Here is a 20,552-nt window from a genome sequence, read left to right on the forward strand (position 1 = left end):
CAGAAGGGACTTTCTCACAAACTTTGCCCTTGGAATGCCTACATTCCTTCCACAGATCAAGAGCTGCCTTCTACAAGTAGTCCTTCCTGCTCTCTTCCAGCCATCCAGCTGACAGAGCTTCCCTTTTGCTTGAAAACAAGCAGTGTTGCATTTTTGTCTTTGTGTCACCAAGTGTTGTGCCACAGTTTCCTTTTATTGTTCTACTTCAGTTTCCCTAAATGGTCCCACCCTGGTTTCCCTAAATTATCCTGCCTCAGTTTCCCACAATTGTCCTGCCTCAGTTTCCCTAATTGTTCTGCCTCAGTTCCTTGAATTGTTCTGCCTCAATGGTTGCAACCCCCATTTCCTGTTCATTAGGACTGAGATAATTAGGGCTGTGGAGATCTAGCCACTCTGGCATTCCAAAAGAGTTATAAACTGTAAATGTATAATCTCAGATAAGGGATCTTCTAGTTCAGACATCCTGGCTCCTAAGTCCTCCTAAATTATCAGAATTTATGATCCTTACTCCCCACCCTGTCAAAAACAGATTAATAGTCCCAGTCTGGAAATTCCCACAATCACCAATGCTTGGACTCCACCCCTTGCCTTTGTCTCCCCATTCTTGGTGCCACATATATAAAAATCATTGGAATCTCACATTCATTGCTGAATGCTTTGAGACATCAGCCCTGGGACCAAAATGGATCCTTTGGTCCCAGACAACCTCTCCCTCTCAGAAATCCAAATAAAATGTTAAAAACTCTCTGATTTCTCTTATCTCAGTTTCTCCAGCATCATACAAGCACCTAACAATGCTTGATAATAGGTCTGATAAATAACTGTTGTCTGAAATAATGTTGGTTGAGACAACTCATGCAGGGGATGCCGAGGATCTCCCATGTTTCCCTTTACCAGAATCTTTCAGTGTGAGAAACATCAACATATTGGGATAAAACTTCCTTGTTTCTCCTTAAATAGTTAGAACATTTCAAACGATCCAAAATATTTTTATGTTACGGAATTGCCCATTTCCACTTGTGTAGAAACAAAATCTGAAAAGAAAAAGATTAACTTTCATTATGTGATGATGACAATGAAATTTCTTGAGGCAAAAAAGTAAAAAGGAAAACTATATCCAAATGTAAACTTTTTTATAGATAATGCAGGATCTTGTGTACTTGTGATGTGTTAGTGTATGTGTGATGTGCTATTCAGACTGGAGGGGAAAGGAAAATATGTGAATTTGATTTTACTAAAAGAATTTTAGAAATAATATGAAAGCAGGGTAGACATTCTCCAAATGGCCAAAGAATATGAAAAGACAAAGTTCAGATAAAGAAATTGAAACCGTTTCTGGTTATATGAAAAAGAGCTTCAAATCATTATTGATCAGAGAAATGAAAATTAAGACAACTCTGAGATACCATTACACATCTCTCAGATTGGCTAAGATGACAGGAAAAGATAGCAACAAATGTTGGAGGAGCTATGGAAAAACTAGGACAGTGATACATTGTTGGTGGAGTTTTGAACTGATCCAACCATTCTGAAGAGCAATTTGAAACTATGTACAAAAAGTTATCAAACTGTGCATACCCTTTGATCCAACAGTGTTCTACTGGGCTTATACCCCAAAGAGATCTTAAAGCAGGGAAAGGGCCCTGTATGTGCCAAAATGTTTGTGGCAGCCCTGTTTGTAGTGGTCAGAAACTGGAAACTGAGTGGATGCCCATCAATTGGAGACTGGCTAAATAAGTTTTGGTATATGAATGTTATGGAATATTATTGTTCTGTAAGAAATGATCAGCAGGATGATTTTAGAGAGGCCTGGGGAGACTTACATGAACTGACGCTAAGTGAAATGAGCAGAACCAGTAGATCATTGGACACAACAACAAGATTATATAATGATCAATTCTGATGGATGTGGCTCTTTTCAACAATGAGATTAGAGGCTAGTGCCAATGGTCTTGTGATGAAGAGAAACATCTACACCCAGAAAGAGCACTGTGGGAACTGAGTGTGAATCACAACATAGAATTTTCACTCTTTTTGCTGTTGCTTGCTTGCATTTTGTTTTCTTTCTCATTTTTTTCCTTTTAAATCTCATTTTTCTTGTGCAGTATGATAATTGTGGAAATATGTATAGGAGAATTGCACATATTTAATATATAATCCATTATAATGGATTACTTGCTATCTAAGGGAGAAGAGAGGAAAGGAGGGAAAAAATTTAGAACACAAGGTTTTACAAGGGTGAATGCTGAAAATTATCTATACATATGTTTTGAAAAGAAAAGGCTTTAATAATAAAATAATTAAAATGAAAAAAGAATGCAGGGCAGAAAGATTGATCCCTCTGACACCAGTTATGTGGCAAGTAAGCTCAACTCTAAGTGTCCCTAAGCAACTCTTAGATGAAGTGACCACCTATATCAGAAGAGGAAATTTCTACCCTGAGCTGAATTTCCTCCTACCAAAATATGTTGAATTCTGGAATACCAGCAGGTTATTCCAGTAGTGATGTGCAGAAGATAGATAGAAATGGAAAATAAAGATACAGATTTAGGATTTATCAGCATCGAAGCAATAGTTAAAGATGTGGGAGTGAATGATATCAAATGAAAGGGAATCAAAACAAAGAAAAGAAAAGCCCAGAAAACACCTGCCTTCAAGGATGAATTTTAAACTCTTAGGAAATCTGTATTTGAAAGATGTTTAAAAAAGAAAGAAACTGTATTTATGTATAACAGCTGATTCCCCTTAGGCAAATTTCTCTATGTGCATATTTAGGGCTTGAATTCTTTATGTGCTACATCATAAAATCCACTTGTAGAGAAGCAGCCAGACAGAGAGAAAGCGCCAGCATTGGAATCAGGAAGATTTGGGGTTCAGGTCCTGACGCTAAGTAACCATGGCTAAGTAACCATGAGAAAATCATTTAACCTCTCAATACACTCCAAGGACAGTGTAATGCCAGAAGAATTAGAATGGCCAATGTGGTCTTCAAAGGGAGTTTCCAAAAACAAGTTTTCTATAGCAATGAAATCACAGATCCTAACCTAAAATAAAAGGGGCTCATTTTTCTATACTAGATTATAAAATAAAAGACAGGAAATATAATCCCTCTAAGTAATGTTCTCAACAAGTACAACAGTATAAAACAGCCTTACCAGAGATCATTTAACTTGAATGTTATTTAGACCCCTAGAACAGTGGTTCCTAACCTAGAGTCCATTAATTCTTTTTTAATATTCTGATACCTATTCCAATTTAATTAATTTCTTTTGTAATTCTATGTATATTAACTTTTGCTTTTAAATTCTGTTATACATGCTTAACCTATATCAGATTGCTTGTTGTCTTGTATATTTGTATATTTGAGCCTGCTCTTTCATGGACAAACTATATGTTTCATGTAAGAGTTTATGATTTTATTTTTCCAATAAAATAATAGCTTAATAGAGTTATACTCCTATTCAAAAGCCTGATACCCAACTTCTTTAAAAAAATTTATAACTATCAGTGGCAAGAAAATAGAAATTGAGTGAATGCCCATCAATTGGGGAATGACTGAATGAGTTATACTATATGAATATAATGGAATATTATTGTTCTATAAGAAATGATGAGCAGGTTGATTTCAGAAAAGCCTGGAAAAAATTTACATGAACTGATATTGAGTGAAGTGAGTAGAAGCAAGAGAACATTATACATAATAATAACATACTTGGCTTTTTTCAACAATGAGATGATTCAAGTCGATTCCAATAGATTTAGGAAGAAAAGCATTATCCGCATCCAGAGAGAGTACCAAGGAGAATGAGCATGGATCAAAGCATAAGTATTTCCACTTTTTGTTGCTGTTGCTATTTGTTTGCTTTTTTTTCTCATGGATTTTCCCTTTTGATCTGATTTTTCTTGTGCAGCATGATAAATATGAAAATATGTTTCTAAGAACTCCACATGTTTAACCTATATCAAATTACTTGTTCTTTTGAGGGGGGAGAAGGGGAAGAAGGGAGATAAATTTGGAATACAAGGTTTTACAAAGGTATATGACAAAAACCACCTTTGCATATTTTTGGAAAAATTAAATACTATTTTAAAAAAAGAAAAGAAAAAATTATAACTATCACTCTGTTAAATCAAATAGAAATTGCACAATTCTAAGGTTTTCTAAGATGCATACAAATCATTAAAGCAGAACATAATAAATAAGATAGCTAAGTGGCACAATGGATAGAAAGCCAGACCTGGAATCTGGAAGACCTAAGTTCAAATGTAGCCTCAGAAATTTAATAGCACTGTGACCCTTGGCAAGTCACTTAACCCTGTTTGCCTCAGTTTCATCAGCCCAAAAGTGAGCTGGGGAAGGAAATGGCAACTATTAAATGGCGAACTATTCTAGTATCTTTACCAAGAAAACCCCAATGGAGGTCTTGAAGAATTGAACAAAACTAAAAAGAATAAACAAAAACAACAATGTAGTAAAAAAAAAAAAAAAAAAAAAAAAAAAAATCACAGAGAATACAATTTCATAGGATATGGTATTACAGTTTACTGTAAAAAGTTACCTTCTCCTTATTTTCTCCTATCTTTTTACTGAAATAAATCAAAAGCTGAATAAAGGTCATGGAATTCTGAGGACCTTATTTAGGGAAATTTTTTCAGAGATCTCTGAAAGGACAAAATAGTCCTTATGGCTTTTTGGTAAACAATCTAAAAACTAGGACCTTTTCCACCATTCTACCACCATCAAGAACAAGTAGAAGCACAAGCCAGAGAGCCACTAGCTATTTTGGTATACTTCATGGATTACTGTAGACAAAAACATTTATCTCAGGATAAACATTATTTTCTGTAACACTTTCAAAAGTCTCAAGCTGCTTGCTATACCAAGAGCCCATCTTTTAACAACAATATCTTCCCAATGATACTAAATGTCTATGGGTCATGGAACACAATGTTTTTGGAAGAATCAAAATCACAAGTAACCAAGAAGGCAATGAGAAGACATAGAGTGGGAGTGATCAGACTGTAGCATGTTATCAACTATGACTTGTATGCATGAGATAATGGTGATGATTATGATAGCATTTATATAGCACTTTAAGGTTTGCAAAACACTTTACAAATTATCTCATGTTAGCCTTACAAAAACTGTAGTAATTGTTATTATCATCCCCATTTTATAGATAAGAAAGTGAGGAAGATAAAGATTAAGTGACATGTTCAGTACCACAGAGCTAATATAATTGCCTAGATCAGAACAAAAAATATCATTAAAGACAAGTAAGTTAAATGTAATGAAGTAGTAACTGGATATGAAATCAGGTCCAGAAAGACCCTATCTCTCAGTTAATTCTTAGCTATGGAACTCAGAGCAAGCCATAAAACCCCTCCGGATCTCATCTTCGAAGTCAGAGATGGATCTGGCAATTGCTAAGTTTCCTGTCAGCTCTGAAATAGATGATCCAATTTACATAATTCTAAAACTTTTTTAACAAGTCGGAACAACAGAGTAAACAAGGCAGCTACATGGTACAGTGGATAGAGAGCCTACGGTCCCCGACCTTTTGTAAGACCAATGAAAAAGACAGAGATGGTCAAAAGACACAACGGGGCACAGACTCCAGTCTCTGGGCTGGTATTCTTGAGAAAGGAAAAGAGTCAGATGAAGGTATCCCCCATACTGAATGTTTCTTTAGGGTAGATTAACAAATAAACACACAATGACACAAATAGACAATCATGAGAAGGCATGAAGATGTAGTGCAGAAGAGACCCAGCATTCCTCATCCTAAGATGACACATCCCTGATAAAGGGTCTGATGCAGCCAATAAAGAACTAGCCTCAGAGTCAGAGAGGTGGAAGATCAGATCACTGCCAGGACAAATACCAGGGCGAATGTCCCATAATAACTTCTCTCAACAACACTCAAACCTTTTAATTTTCAGAACAGTGGCTGAGCCCAGGGAATTTCACTAAAATCACAGGTACAGATAAACAATAATAATAATAACAAAAAAATAACACTTACTACGTAACAAGCACCATGCTAAGTAAGCATTTTACAATTATTATCTCACAATAACCCTAGAAGATAGGTGCTATTATTATCCCCATTTTACAGATAAAGAAACTGAGGCAAGCAGATGAAGTGATTTGCCAGGGTCACACAGTCAGTAAATGTGTGAGGTCAAATTTGAACTTAGGCTAGTCCTCCCTATTTTTAACCAACTCAATATATTCTGCCCATGTCCTTTATAGAGTATGTAACCAATGTACCCATTCAGCCATCACCACTTGAGGGGGATTTTAAAAGAATGAATGTAAATACAGTCTTATTTAATCAATATATCATAACCATGCTTCCATTTATTCTCTGACTTAGGAGCCTTCAGCAGTCAGTCCAGAACTTTCTCACCTCCACCATGTTTGTCTGGTCTCTTTTCTTCTATGTATAATGAATGAAGATGCTTCAGATTTGGGGCTTTGTGTTCTGTTGCTTACTCAGACTTACTGCAGGCCAACCTGAAGTTACCAAAGACTTTGAAAAAGACCTTCACAAATAGAACAGAATATTGTCACAACCCTTCAGAATATTACCTCTTTGACTCTTGGAAAAAATGTAGTATATATTCATATATTTCACTCAATGAAAATTTGATTGGGCCAACAGAATTAACTCTAGAGGAATTTCCTGAAATCAATATTACCAATGCTGACCTTCACCAAACTAGAATTCAGACAACTAAAGATGAAACTAGGCTCTCTGCAAAAATCCCACTCAAAATCAACACTAAATTAAAATGTCCATTACTAACATAATTCAGCTCCATATAGATAGGACAGTCATAGCCAAAGTCAAAGTAGAAAAAACAAAAAGTATATCTCCTTGATTCTTGAGTCCTACATCAGTGAGCTCAACAGTTTAATCATCATGGTTCTCAGGGACACCTTCCCAACTAGTGTAAAAAATGTCCTTCACAAACTGGATAGACACCTTCCAAATGCTGTACAGAAAAAGAATCTGCCCTCTAGTCAATAATGCACTCAAGATAATAGACCTGACAGTGATCCCCACCTGGTAGATAACATTTGGCATACTGGGTTTGGTGAAAGGAAATGACCAACATTTTCAATAAAAAGAATTATCCACCCCTTACTAATAAGTAAAATTTTATCCATTTCAGGGAAATATGATTTACTTCTAGTCATCAGCTGTCTATTCATTATGGAAATCAATATTTTAAGTCAAGAGGTTTGAGTTTGGAACATCTTCTTAGCTATCTCCAGCCAAGTAAATCATATTTCCCTGAAATAGATCTAAAGTGATCTTTGGGTTTTAAAAACTCTTTCTTACTGATAATCCTCTTACAATAAAAATTTTTCTTATTAGTAAGGGGTGGGGTTGTGAGTGAGAAAGGCAAGAGGAAAATTTGAATCAGAAGACCACATTCAACTCCTGGCTCCTTAATTTATCAGTCATGTGGCCTTGAACCAGTCATTTAATTTCTTTAGTCCTCAGTCTCTTTATCTATTATTATGGTGTTCAGAAGCTTCAAATTTGTCTTGTTTAAAGAAGAATTGTTATGATGATCTAATGAGATTATATATGTGAAAGAACTTCATAAACTCACTGTCATACAAGTTTCCCCAAAACCTTAACTTAGATAACATACATATATTTTCCTCCATTTAACATTAAGAAGACAAAAACTCAGATAAAATCATTTGCCCAAGATCAAAAGCTATATTTTCTGTCTGAGATAGAATATAAACATGACCTGACTCCAATTATGGAAAGCATCTTAGTATACCATAATTTTCTATAAAATACCATATAAGTATAATTTATAACAGTAGAAAATTTAGCAACCACACAAGAAAGTCAGCTTCACAATTCACTGTCACAGTCACTTTCCTTTGGTCTGATACTGTTTTTCTTTTCTCCAACTTTCCCTATATTACCACTTTGCTTAACACAAAGATTTCTTTACCAAATCTGAAAGATTAAAAAATTAGGAGAGAAAGTTAAAAGAAAGGATGAAGAACTGGAATCCCAAAAAGTTTTCCACAGGACAGAATGGTGGGCTAAATCTACTAAGATTAAATATAACATGGATAAATATAAAATTTCACACTTGGGTTAAAAAATAACTCCACAAATACAAGACAGAGGTAGGAGTCAGCTAGAAAGCAGTTCAATTAAAAAAAAAAAAAAAAAAAAAAACCCTGGAAGATTTTAATGGACTAACTGCAAGCTCAATGAGTCAACAGTAAAATGTGAAAGGCAAAAAGGAAAAAAAAAAAAACAAACTTAAGTTACATTAAGAAAGGCAGTTTCTTAGTTCCCTACTGTACTCTTGCCCTGGTTAGACCATATCTGAAATACTGAATTCATAGTCTTAGATACTATATTTTAGAGAAAACATCAATAAACAGGAAAGGATCCAGGGCAGGGTAACCAGGATATTGAGAAGCCTCAAGATCCTGATAGGTAACAGTATCAGCAGAAGAAACTAAGTTATTTTACTCTGAAAAAGAAAAGAATCAGGGCAGAAGTTCTTAGATTTTAAGGAGATCATGAACTTGGATGGGAAAAAAATCAAATTCTTGTTTTCATCAATCTCCAACCAAAATTTAGCATTTTCTTTAATTATTTAAAAAACATTATTTTAAGCAGTGGTCTAGTTTTACCAGACTGCCAAAGACTCCATGAAACCAAAAATGGTTAAAAATCCCTATATAATGGGGACATGAAACTGGTCATCAAACATGGAAGAAGAACAGACTCGATGGGCTTGCCCCTAGAGAGCAGAATAAGAAACAATGGGTAGAAATTGAAAAGAGGCAAATTTAAGTTTGATATAAGATAGAAAAAACAATCATAACAATTAAAATTATCCAAAAGTGGAAGGAGCTATCTCAGAAAGTAATGGATTCCCCATCCCTATCAGAGATGATCTCTTGTGGGGAAGGTAATAAAAAGTATTATTTCCAACTCTAAATACCAAAAATGGATTATACCTGTACTAACCCAAGCCAAAAAAGATATAGGAAGGAAGAAATGTACAAGGTGAGGATTGGCACTGGAAACCAAGCAATAAAGAGTGTTACTCTTTATATAAGAGTATTCTTAAGCTCTTATGCTAGAGGAATTAGCGGCACAGTGAATAAAAGACTGAGTCTGGAGTCAAGAAGAACTGAATTCAAATTTAGTCTCAGACATTTACTAGTTGTGTGACTCTAAGCAAGTAACTTCATTTGTCTTAATCCCAGTTTTATTATCTGTAAAATGAAGACATAATAGCATCTCCCACACAGGGTTGTTGTAAAAATGAAATGTGATAACATACATAAAGATACAAACCTTAAAACAATATATAAATATTAGATATTATTACTTCTTAAAAACAAGAACAATTTTCAACTACTTATACTATATATAAATAATATTAGCATACTCATTAACTCTTCTTTCAATTTTCCAAAAATTTAATGGCATTTTCATTTATTTACCAACATACCGAATCATTTGCTCCCAAAGCAAGTGCAAGATTCACTGAAAGGAAAAAAAAAAAAACATTTTATTAAAATTGTCTCATACTTTTCAAGACATTCTTATATTTAAATGCTTATAATGTGATAACCAAAATATGGATAATTTAAATACATCTCCCTTTGCTTTTTAAATCACTGGGATTAGAAAATAGCATAGAAAATAGAAGTAAATTGTGATTTTCAAATATAACCCTCATATGACTTTCTCCAAATTGAAATTTTAAATGAGGTATTTAACCTAGCCAAAAGAACTTTCACTTGAAATCTGAACTGAATAGTTCTCTTGAAAAAAGTTATCAGATTTTTCAAAATAAAGAAGTTAATATGAATGCTTTCCAGGAGCATACTGCTTACCATTGTGAGAAAAGTACCTGCATCACACTTGATTATCAATGCCCATAATCCTATTGATTTTTTAATATGAACTACAGGTACTCTGAAAATTACAAATGCTTCATTTATAATGACCTGTCTCTATGAATAACTGGCCTAGATCCCTTTTTCCAGATCCCCAGACTAAAAACTGATCATCTGACTGTCATATTTTATTATCCATCCCCTCACTGACCTTTCTCAAAGACAGGGACAAGTCTCTCCCTACATATAAGGTCAATGGATTATTTTATCACTTCACACTGGGTATTTAATAGTTGATTTAACTGCAAGGAATGGGATTCTGTGTGACTCCAGCATTGCCACATTTCTTTTTAGCCATATGCTATGCCTAATACAGAAAAAGAAAAAAGGCTATAATTGCTGATTAGGATACTGCTTCCCACAGATGCAATGTCATGAGAGAAAACAGGTCATTTCTGTTATTTATGAATTGAAAAGGCATTTGTGAGGTAGCAGCAATATCTAACAGCTATGTACAACAGGAAAAATGTGTCACTAATTCCAAGCAACTACTATTGTAACCAAGTACAAATTAACTTTTGCAACACAACATATTTTAAAGTTATGGGGACCTCTTATAACAAAAAAGAAAGTAATAAAGAAATAGAATCCAGGGTGGAGCCAAGATGGCAGAGAGGACACATGCTTCTTTCTGAGCTCTCCTACTACCCTCACACTAATTACAAATTTCAGCCTCTAAATTAGTGCTGGACTGATAGAACCCACAAATATTGGGAGTGCAGCAAATCACCACCAAAGATCACCAGAAAAGTTCTGTTTTGATCATGTGCAGACACAGGAGGAGACTAGGTGCAGATAGGAAAGCAGAGCATGGCAACCAGTACATGCTCAGCAGACTGGGGATGGGGGGCGGTCTCTGCAGGGTGGAGAATCTACAGGGAGGACTCTACCACAGTGTTGGCTACTCTGCCCTAGTTGCAAACCAGTAGATCAGCAGAGAAGCTATAAAACATCCAACACAAACACAAAAGATAAAAAGTGAACCCAAAGAGCCAGAGTCTCATGGGACATGGCCACATCCACCCAGCACCAGAAATGACTCAGCGCAATCCCAGCGCAGCCATTGCTGCTTCCGGGTGTCTATAGAGGAAGCTTGGAACCAACTTGGTCTAAAAGCAGAACCCAACTTTTTAAAAAAATGAGTAAAAAGGCAAAGTGGACTCTAACTACAGGCAGTTTCTGTAGTGAACAAGAACAGATTTCCAAACCTGAGGAAACTAAAAGCAAATTGTCTCCAGATGAAGCCCCCAAAGGGAATATGATCTGGTCCACACCACATAAGACTCTCCTAGAAGAAATTTAAAAGGATCTTAAAAGAGAGTTACAAAAAGAATGGGGAAAGGAAAGGAAAACTCTGCAAGAGGAAACAGAATTTGTGAATTGGAAAAAGAAAATAACTCTTTTAAAATGCAGAAAAATTCCACAGAACAAACAACTCATTTAAAAACTCAATTGGATAAATACAAAAAGAAGCAAAAAAAAAGTAAATGAAGAAAATAATTCAATAAAAATCAGAACTGGACAAATGGAAATGAATGAGTCAGTGAGACATCAAGAATCAGTCAAGCAAAACCAAAAAAAAAAAAAAAATGAAAAAAATAGGAAAAATGTTAAATACCTACTTGGGAAAACAACAAACCTGGAAAATAGATCTAGGATAGATAATCTAAGGATTATTAGACTCCCTGAAAATCATAATTGAAAAAAAAGAGCTTAGACATTATTTTTCAGGAAATCATCAAAGAGAACTGCCCAGATATCGTAGAATCAAAAAGTAAAATAGCCATTGAAAGAATTCATCAAACACCTCCTGAAAAAGACCAAAAATTAAAACGCCAAGGAATATTGAGGAGCCACAATAAGGATTACTCAGGATCTAGCAGTGTCCACATTAAAGGACTGAAGGGCCTGGAATGTGAAATTCTGAAATGCAAAGGAACTTGGAATGCAGCCAAGAATAAATTACCCAGCTAAACTGAGCATTTTCTTCCAGGGAAGAAGATGGGTATTCAGTGTAACAGGTGAATTCCATTTATTTCTGATGAAAAAAACAGAGCTAAACAAAAAAATGTGACCTCCAAATATAGGACTTAAAAGAAGCATAAAAAGGTAAAAAGAACTGTTGAGAACTGTATTTCTGTTATGGATATAGATAAAGAGTACACGTATAATTTGATTTTATTGTTCTACTATAAAAAAGGAACTAGAGGTGGAAAGGGGATCGTACTAGAAAAGGGGAAAAGTGGAGGTAAAAAAGGAAATTACTTCTCACGAAGAGGCAAAGGAAATCTATTGTATCTGAGGGAAAGAACGGAGGGGATGAACATTGTGTGAATCTTACTCTCATCGGATTTGGCTCAAAGAGAAAATATTAGACATATTCGGCTTACAAAGAAACTTCTCTCACCTTACTGAAAAGAGGAGGGGAAAAGCAAAAAAGGAAGGGGTAAGCTAAATAGGAAGGGAATACAGAAATAGTAGAGGAAAAGTATAAGAAAGAGAGAAGGACTCTAAGGGGGAGGGATTCTAAAGGGGGAGGGATGCTTGAAGCAAGTTGTGTCCATATGTTAAATACTGGGGAGGGGGAGAAGGGGGAAAAGAAAGAGAAAAGTATAATCTGGGAATAATAAGATGGCAGGAAATATAGAATTATTAGTTTTAACCGTAAATGTGAATGAGATGAACTCTCCCATAAAGCAGAGGTGGATAGCAGACTAGATCAAAAGCCAGAATCCTACAATATGTTGTTTACAGGAAACACATTTAAAGCAGGGTGCTACATACAGAGTAAAGGTAAAAGGCTGGAGCACAATCTATTATGCTTCAGGTAAAGTAAAAAAAAGCAGGGGAAGCCATCCTGATCTCAGATCAAGCAAAAGCAAAAATTGATCTAATTAAAAGAGATAAGGAAGGAAACTATATCTTGTTAAAGGGTACCATAGACAATGAAGCAACAGTAATACTAAACATATATGCACCAAGTGGTATAGCATCTAAATTCCTAAAGGAGAGGCTAAGAGAACTGAAAAAAGAAATAGACAGCAAAACTATAATAGTGAGAGATCGCAACCTTGCACTCTCAGAACTAGATAAAATCCAACAGCATGAGATATAAAAAGAAATTCCATTTAAAATAATTGTCAATAGTAGAAAATATTTGGGAATCTATCTCCCAAGGGAAAGTCAGGAACTATATGAGCAAAACTACAAAACAGTTTCCACACAAATAAAGCCAGATCTAAACAATTGGAAAAATATGAAGTGCTCTTTGATGGGTTAAGCCAATATAATAAAGATGACAATACTACCTAAACTAATCTATCTATTTAGTGTTATACCAACCAAACTCCCAAAAAATTATTTTACTGACCTAGAAAAAATGACAAAAAAATTCATCTGGAAGAACAAAAGGTCAAGAATTTCAAGGGAATTAATGGGGCAAAAAATCAAATGAAGGTGGCCTAGCTATACCAGATCTAAAACTATATAATATATAAAATATATATTATAAAAGCACTGATGATCAAAACCATTTGGTATTGACTAAGAAATAGAGGAGTTGATCAATGGAATAGATTAGGTTCAGACAATAAAATATGTGAATAACTATAGCAATCTAGTGTTTGACAAACCCAGAGACCCCACGTTTTGGGAAAAGAACTCACTATTCAACAAAAACTGCTGGGAAAATTGAAAACTAGTATGGCAGAAACTAGGAACTGATCCACACCTAACACTGTATACCAAGATAAAGTTGAAATGGGTTCATGATCTAGACATAAAGAATGATATTATAAACAAATTAGAAGAACATAGGATAGTTTACCTTTCAGATCTGTGGAAGAAGAAGGAATTTGTAACCAAAGAAGATCATTATTGATCATAAAATAGATAATTTTGATTATATTAAGTTAAAAAGTTCTTGTACAAACAAAACTAATCCAGACAATATTAGAAGGAAAGCAATAAACTGGGAAGACATTTTTTACATTCAAAGGTTCTGATAAAGGCCTCATTTCCAAAATATATAGAAAATTGATTCAAATTTATAAGAAATCAAGCCATTCTCCAATCGATAAATGGTCAAAGGATATGAACAGACAATGAAAAAGAAATTTAAACTATTTCTAGTCATATGAAAAGGTGCTTCAACTCATTATTGATCAGAAAAATGCAAACAACTCTGAGATACTACTACATACCTCTCATGTTGGCTAATATGATAGGAAAACATAATGATGAATGTTGGAGGGGATGTGGGAAAACTGGGACACTAATACATTGCTAGTGGAATTGTGAACAAATCTAACCATTCTGGAGAGCAATTTGGAACTATGCTCAAAAAGTTATCAAACTGTGCATATTCTTTGATCCAGCAGTGTTAGTATTGGGCTTATATCCCAAAGAGATCTTAAAGAAAGGAAAGGAACCCCCATGTGCAAAAATGTTTGTGGCAGCCCTCTTTGTAGTGGCCAGAAACTGGAAGCTGAGTGGATGCCCATAAATTGGAGAATTGCTGAATAAATTGTAGTATATGAATGTTATGAATATTATTGTTCTGTACAAAACGACCACCAGAATAATTTCAGAAAGGCTTGGAGAGACTTACATGAACTGATGCTAAGTGAAATGAACAGAACCAGGAGATCATTATATACTTCAACAACAATACTTTGTGATGATCAGTTCTAATGGACATAGCTCTCTTTAACAATGAAATGATTCAAATCAGTTCCAATTGTTCAGTAATGAAGAGAATCAGCTACACCCAGAGAGAGAGAATTATGGGAAATGAGTGTGGACCACAACATAACATTTTTACTCTTTCTGTTGTTTGCTTGCATTTTTGTTTTCCTTCTCAGGTTTTTTCTTTCTTTCTAGATCCAATTTTTCTTGTGCAATAAGATAACTGTATAAACGTGTGTGTGTGTATACATATATGTATATATATGTATATATGTAAGATTTAACATATACTTTAACATATTTAATATGTATTGGACTACCTGCCATCTAGGGGAGGGACTAAGGGGAAGGAGGGGAAAAGTTGGAACAGAAGGTTTGGCAAAGGTCAATGTTGAAAAATTATCCATGCATATGTTTTGTAAATAAAAAGCTATAATAATAATTTTTTAAAAAGAAACAGAACCATACTCTTATCATCTAAAAAAAAAAAAAAACAGAACCATACTCTTGTCATCCAACCTTAGAATTCTATATCTAAAAATTTATTAGTATCCCTATCAAGATATGAAGATGACATTCTGAGGAAGAGTGAATAGGAAATATACAAACATGGGGGAAAATGCATTATTACCAGTTACTACCAACTTTTAAGACTTTCATGTCTAGAATCTGTAGTTATAGTTATCTTCACAGTTATTAACATTCTTTATATTCCCAAGGGTCTTCAGACATAGCTAGAATACTCCTTCTCATGTCTAACTTTTGAAATTTTGTTGTTATTGAGTCTTTTTTTTTTTTTTACTCATTCTTGACTCTTCTTGATCCCACTTGGGGTTTTCTTGGTGAAAAGACTGAAGAGGTTTGCTATTTCCTTTTCCAGCCCATTGTACAGATAAGGAAACTGAGACAAATAAGATTAAGTGACTTGCCCAGAGTCACACTGCTAGTGTCTAATGCCAAATTTGAACTCAAAAAGTTGAGTCTTCCTGACTCCAGGCCCAGAGACTGTCCTATTCTGCCATCTAGCACCTTATTTCTTCCAGAGCTCAGTTCAGGAAGAAACAAAGTGATGCAATAAATAGTGCACCAACCCTAGAGTCAAGATGACCTAAGTTTAAATCCATCCTCCAGACATTTGATACTTACTAGCTGTGAGACTATGGCAAGTCATTTAACCCCAACTGCCTTGATCAAATTAAAAAACAAAAACAAAAAACTTCAATTCAGCTGCTACTTTCTGTGTATATACTTTCCTGATTCTCCCTAATTAAAAGTTTTCCCTCCCTCCTCAAAATTCCTTAGAGTACTTTGTCCCAATCTCTCTTTTGCTGTATTATTATTCCTTAGAAGATTTTATCTGGTTATGTACATATTGGTGTATTTTCGAGATTTGGAGTCAGAAAAACTTAAGTTCAAATCCTGCCTCAGACAGTTGTGAGACACTGGGCAAGTCATAATAGGTCTAGATCTTGGTTTCCTCATCTACAAAATGAGAATCACAATAAAACCCATCTCCCAGAGTTATTGTGAAAATTAAAGATCTAGATACTTAGATATATAAAACATCTACATAGAGAGAGATACGTGTGTTAGCTACTATTATTATCTATTATCTCAGTAAGACTTGATCCCAAACTTCTTTTTTATTATTATTATAGCTTTTTACTTATAAGATATATGCATGGGTAATTTTTCAGCATTGACAATTGCAAAATCTTTTGTTCCAACTTTTCCCCTATTTCCCCCCATCCCTTATCCCAGATGGCAGGTTGACCAATACATGTTAAATATATTAGAGTATAAGTTAAATACAATATATGTATACATGTCCATACAGTAATTTTGCTGTACAAAAAGAATCAGACTTTGAAATAATGTACAATTAGCCTGTGAAGGAAATCAAAAATGCAGGCGGACAAAAACAGAGGGATTGGGAATTCTATGTAATTCATAGTCATCTCCCAGAGTTCTTTCTCTGGGCGTAGCTGGTTCAGTGCATTACTGCTCCATTGGAATTAATTTGGTTCATCTCATTGCTGAAGAGGGCCATGTCCATCAGAATTGATCATCATATAGTGTTGTTGTTGAAGTATATAATGATCTCCTGGTCCTGCTCATTTCACTCAGCATCACTTCACATAAGTCTCTCCAGGCCTTTCCGAAATCATCCTGCTGGTCATTTCTTACAGAACAATAATATTCCATAATATTCATATACCACAATTTATTCAGCCAATCTCCAATTGATGGGCATCCACTCAGTTTCCAGTTTCTGGCCACTACAAAGAGAGCTGCCACAAACATTCTTACACATACAGGTCCCTTTCCCTCTTTAAAATCTCTTTGGGATATAAGCCCAGTAGTAACACTGCTATTGATCCCAATCTTCTTAAGAAAAATAATTAAATCATCCTTTATCTTCAAAACCCTATTACCTAGCGAAGATCTTTAAAAGTAGTAAGCATTTAATAAATATTTAATGAGGAAGACCCAAGTTAATTAAAAGAGTCAAACATTTTATATTAAAAGAGAAAAGAGAAAAAGAAGAATCATTTACATTTTTCTCTATCTAGGATAGGCATTCTATCTTGTTTTTATTTTACTATTTTGATAAATATTTCAATATAATTGGTTTCTTTTGTAATTTTAAGTATTTAAAAACATTCTGAGAAATCCATAAGCTTTACCAAACTGCCAAAATGGCCTATGACACAATAAATTAAGAACCTCTGATCTGAGAGATTTATAGAACCACCATTAATTAATTCACATGATTAATGTGAATTGAAGGCCAAGATAATCAGGTAATACCTGGTTGCTACAAATGAGCTCAAATCTCCAAATTCAGAAACAGTAGATATCAGAAAGTGCACATGGAATTGCAACCATGGATGATAGGAACATTGGAAACAAATGTGTCAATTTTCACACAGAGAAAGATAGATTTCAGAAGGTTCTGACATAAATTTAAATGGATGCACAGGAAAATTGTTGGACAAATTACTAAGTAAATAGTTAAGAAGCACTTCAAAATGGAAGTAATAGGAGCTTTGATGAGATTTACTAAGACTATGTTGTGCCCTACAAACCTCAATTACTATTTTGGGGATAACTCAAATAATTTCCAGGTAACTATATTATATCTTGATTCCATCAAGGCATCTAAAAAAGCTTCTTGTATGGAAAAGCCAGGCACTGGATATTATCACAGTAAGGTTGATTCACAGTAAGCTGAACAATTGTAAACAAAGGGCAGTGGGTAGTAATCAATAAACATCAGTCTGGAGGAAGAAGGTCAGTGGTATACTTTGGCCTTTAGAGTTGTTCCTTCCTAGTTCAATCTGTTTATTATAAATTGAAGGTACAAGTAACATACCTATCAGCCTTGGAAGTGACACAAAGCTACATGGTGATAAAAGAGAATCAGGTTTCCAAAAATTGCCTAAGAGATCAAAACTAAAAAGGATTAAATTGAACTCACATAGATGGGGAAAGGGACTAGGCCACTGATTACACTAAGTCAGAACACTCCCACTGCTAATTGCAGATCAGCACAGCTTCTGTAATTTAGTCAAAGAGAGTATAGTTGTAAGTATCTGCAGGGCTGAGAGAGGTTCATCAGAACTTTGCCTAAGAACACACAGTCAATATGTGTCAAAAATAGGATTTTTTTTTTTTTGCTGAATTTTTCTTGCTGAGTACCTATCCACATGTCCTACTGCTTCTCATAAGGAAAAATACACACACAAAAAAAAAAGAGGATGGTGAAAATCTGACATACAAACATCATATGAAAAATCAACATGACCTAATCTTTTAATTTGGCTACTTTCCACACAATATTAGGCAGTGTTAATAGGAATCTATTTATAGTATAATAAAAAAAAAAGACAGCCTTACTGTACTCTAGCTAATCTGACTATATCTGGAATATTATGTTCAGTTTCAGCAGTATGTTTAAGAAATATTGACAAAAAATGCATCCAGCAAACATATATAACATCTAAAGACCATGTCATTTGGGGTACAGTTGAAGGAATAGGAAAATCTTTTTTTCTAGAAAAGAAAATACTTAAGTGAGAACATGATACCTGTCTTAAAATATTTGAAGGACTGTCACATGAAAATAGAATTAGACTTCTATGTAGCCCACCAGACATGTCCAAAAATGAAGGCTGGACAATCACAGATATTGAGAATGTTATAGAGGGCACTTTGCAGTGAGTGAACTGAAAGCCTCTAAAATCCCTTCCAATTCAGATGCAAAATTTCAGAATATAATTTAAAAAGAACTGTGTATAAATAATTGAATGGCACTATTACTACTACAGTTCAAAAAGTTAAACAAAAAGTTCTACACTCCCATGCAAACAAAGCTGTTCCTAAGTCCATAAGTTATGTAGCAAAATGAAATACATGCTAATATTGCAATAGTTTGTCATAAGATAACATTCTCACATTTCAAGAAAGGCCATCCCATCTAAAGCAAATTAAAATCATGAAGCTTGAGGGGAAATATTAATTGATTGACTGGTTTGATGAAAAAGCATTTATTAAGCACTTACTATGTATCAAGCAATATGTTAAGTGCTAAAGATACAAATACATAAAAATAAAGTGTATCTGTCCTCAAGGACCTTACTACATTTTAATGGGAATAGCTACGTCATAGAGAGGGCACTTGGGTTAAATAGTTACAAAGTGAAGGTCTGGAGGAGTAGATAAACACACCCCACCTAGGAATAATGACAAAGCTGCTATTATTCAGGGCTCACATACCAGAATTGGGGAAGGGGAAGCAAGTATTAGACAGATGTCAAAAGCTAACTAATCCTAAACCTCAAAAAAAAAAATTTACATATATATATATATATATATATATATATATATATATACTAATAATAAATATCTTTATGTTTTTAGAAGTGCTAAGGTATTGAGATTCTACTCTATAATTCATAAAATAGATATTCTACCTTTACTCTCTAGCTTTTCCCATAAAGGGCTTGAAATTGGTAACCACAAGTCTTTTACCTTCTCTTCAATCCATTCATCACTTTCTTTCCTTCTAATCCTAATCTCTTATTTGAAAGCAATAAACTTCAACTTGGCATAGAAAGTTACACTTTATTTATTCCTTTCTAGTCCAAGTACTGAGCACAAGATTTAGAAGTATTTTGGGGAGAAAAATTTAATATGAAGACCAATGGGAGAAGGAAAAAATACCTGAAGTTGAAAATTCAATTCAGCAAGTATTTATTGAGTACCCAAAATGTACCAACCCCTGATCTGGTGTGTGTATACAAAGACAAAAAAGAAAATTGCCCCTATATTCAAGTAGTTGACATTTCTATTAAAAAGATACAACATATACATAGAGAAATAAATACACAATATACAAAAAGTAAATATTTATTGAATTTATTGATGAAGATTTTACATAGATGTTGATAACTATTTCAGTATAACTGGTTTTCTTTTTATCCTCTGTATCATTTTTCTAAGAAAGAGTCCGTAGACTTTACCAGACCACCAAAAGAGTCCACAACACATTAAAAAAAAAAAAAAAAAAAAAGGCAAAAACCAATCCCTGGTGAAAAGGACAAAACATTGATGAGGGAATCAAAAAATCAAGATTCTAGAACTAAGTCTGCCACTAATTGGTTTGATATAAAGAGAGCCTATAACTACACCCTTCTCCAATACCTCATGAAGTTAGAGAGTTGACTCTGAGCTCTCAAACATTCTATTTGTGAAACACAAAACCTTTGTCAGTTCCCTCCAGATTCAAAAGGTTAAAGAACAAAGCCAAGTCTGGATTATATATTTGATGTATAAAGAGCAGACCAGTTTAGCTTTGAAAAGCTCCAAACTTGGGAAAGGGTGGAAGTTGAGA

At 34.3% G+C, this 20,552-nt stretch overlaps 1 protein-coding gene across 2 annotated transcripts in view; it reads right to left on the bottom strand.

Moving 5' to 3' along the window:
- Positions 1–20,552, bottom strand: part of NUBPL (nucleotide binding protein like) — a 317,209-nt gene that overhangs the window by 291,021 nt on the left and 5,636 nt on the right. Inside the window, exon 3 of one of the 2 annotated variants that reach the window (XM_031952255.1) lies at positions 9,520–9,554. The exons of the other annotated variant lie outside the window; for it this stretch is intronic. Coding sequence (XP_031808115.1) covers positions 9,520–9,554 — 35 coding nt within the window. The remainder of the gene's footprint in view (positions 1–9,519; positions 9,555–20,552) is intronic. 2 annotated transcript variants of the gene reach the window in all.

The sequence above is a fragment of the Sarcophilus harrisii genome, chromosome 2 (genome assembly GCF_902635505.1).
Source record: "Sarcophilus harrisii chromosome 2, mSarHar1.11, whole genome shotgun sequence".
Classification (NCBI taxonomy): Eukaryota; Metazoa; Chordata; class Mammalia; order Dasyuromorphia; family Dasyuridae; genus Sarcophilus; species Sarcophilus harrisii.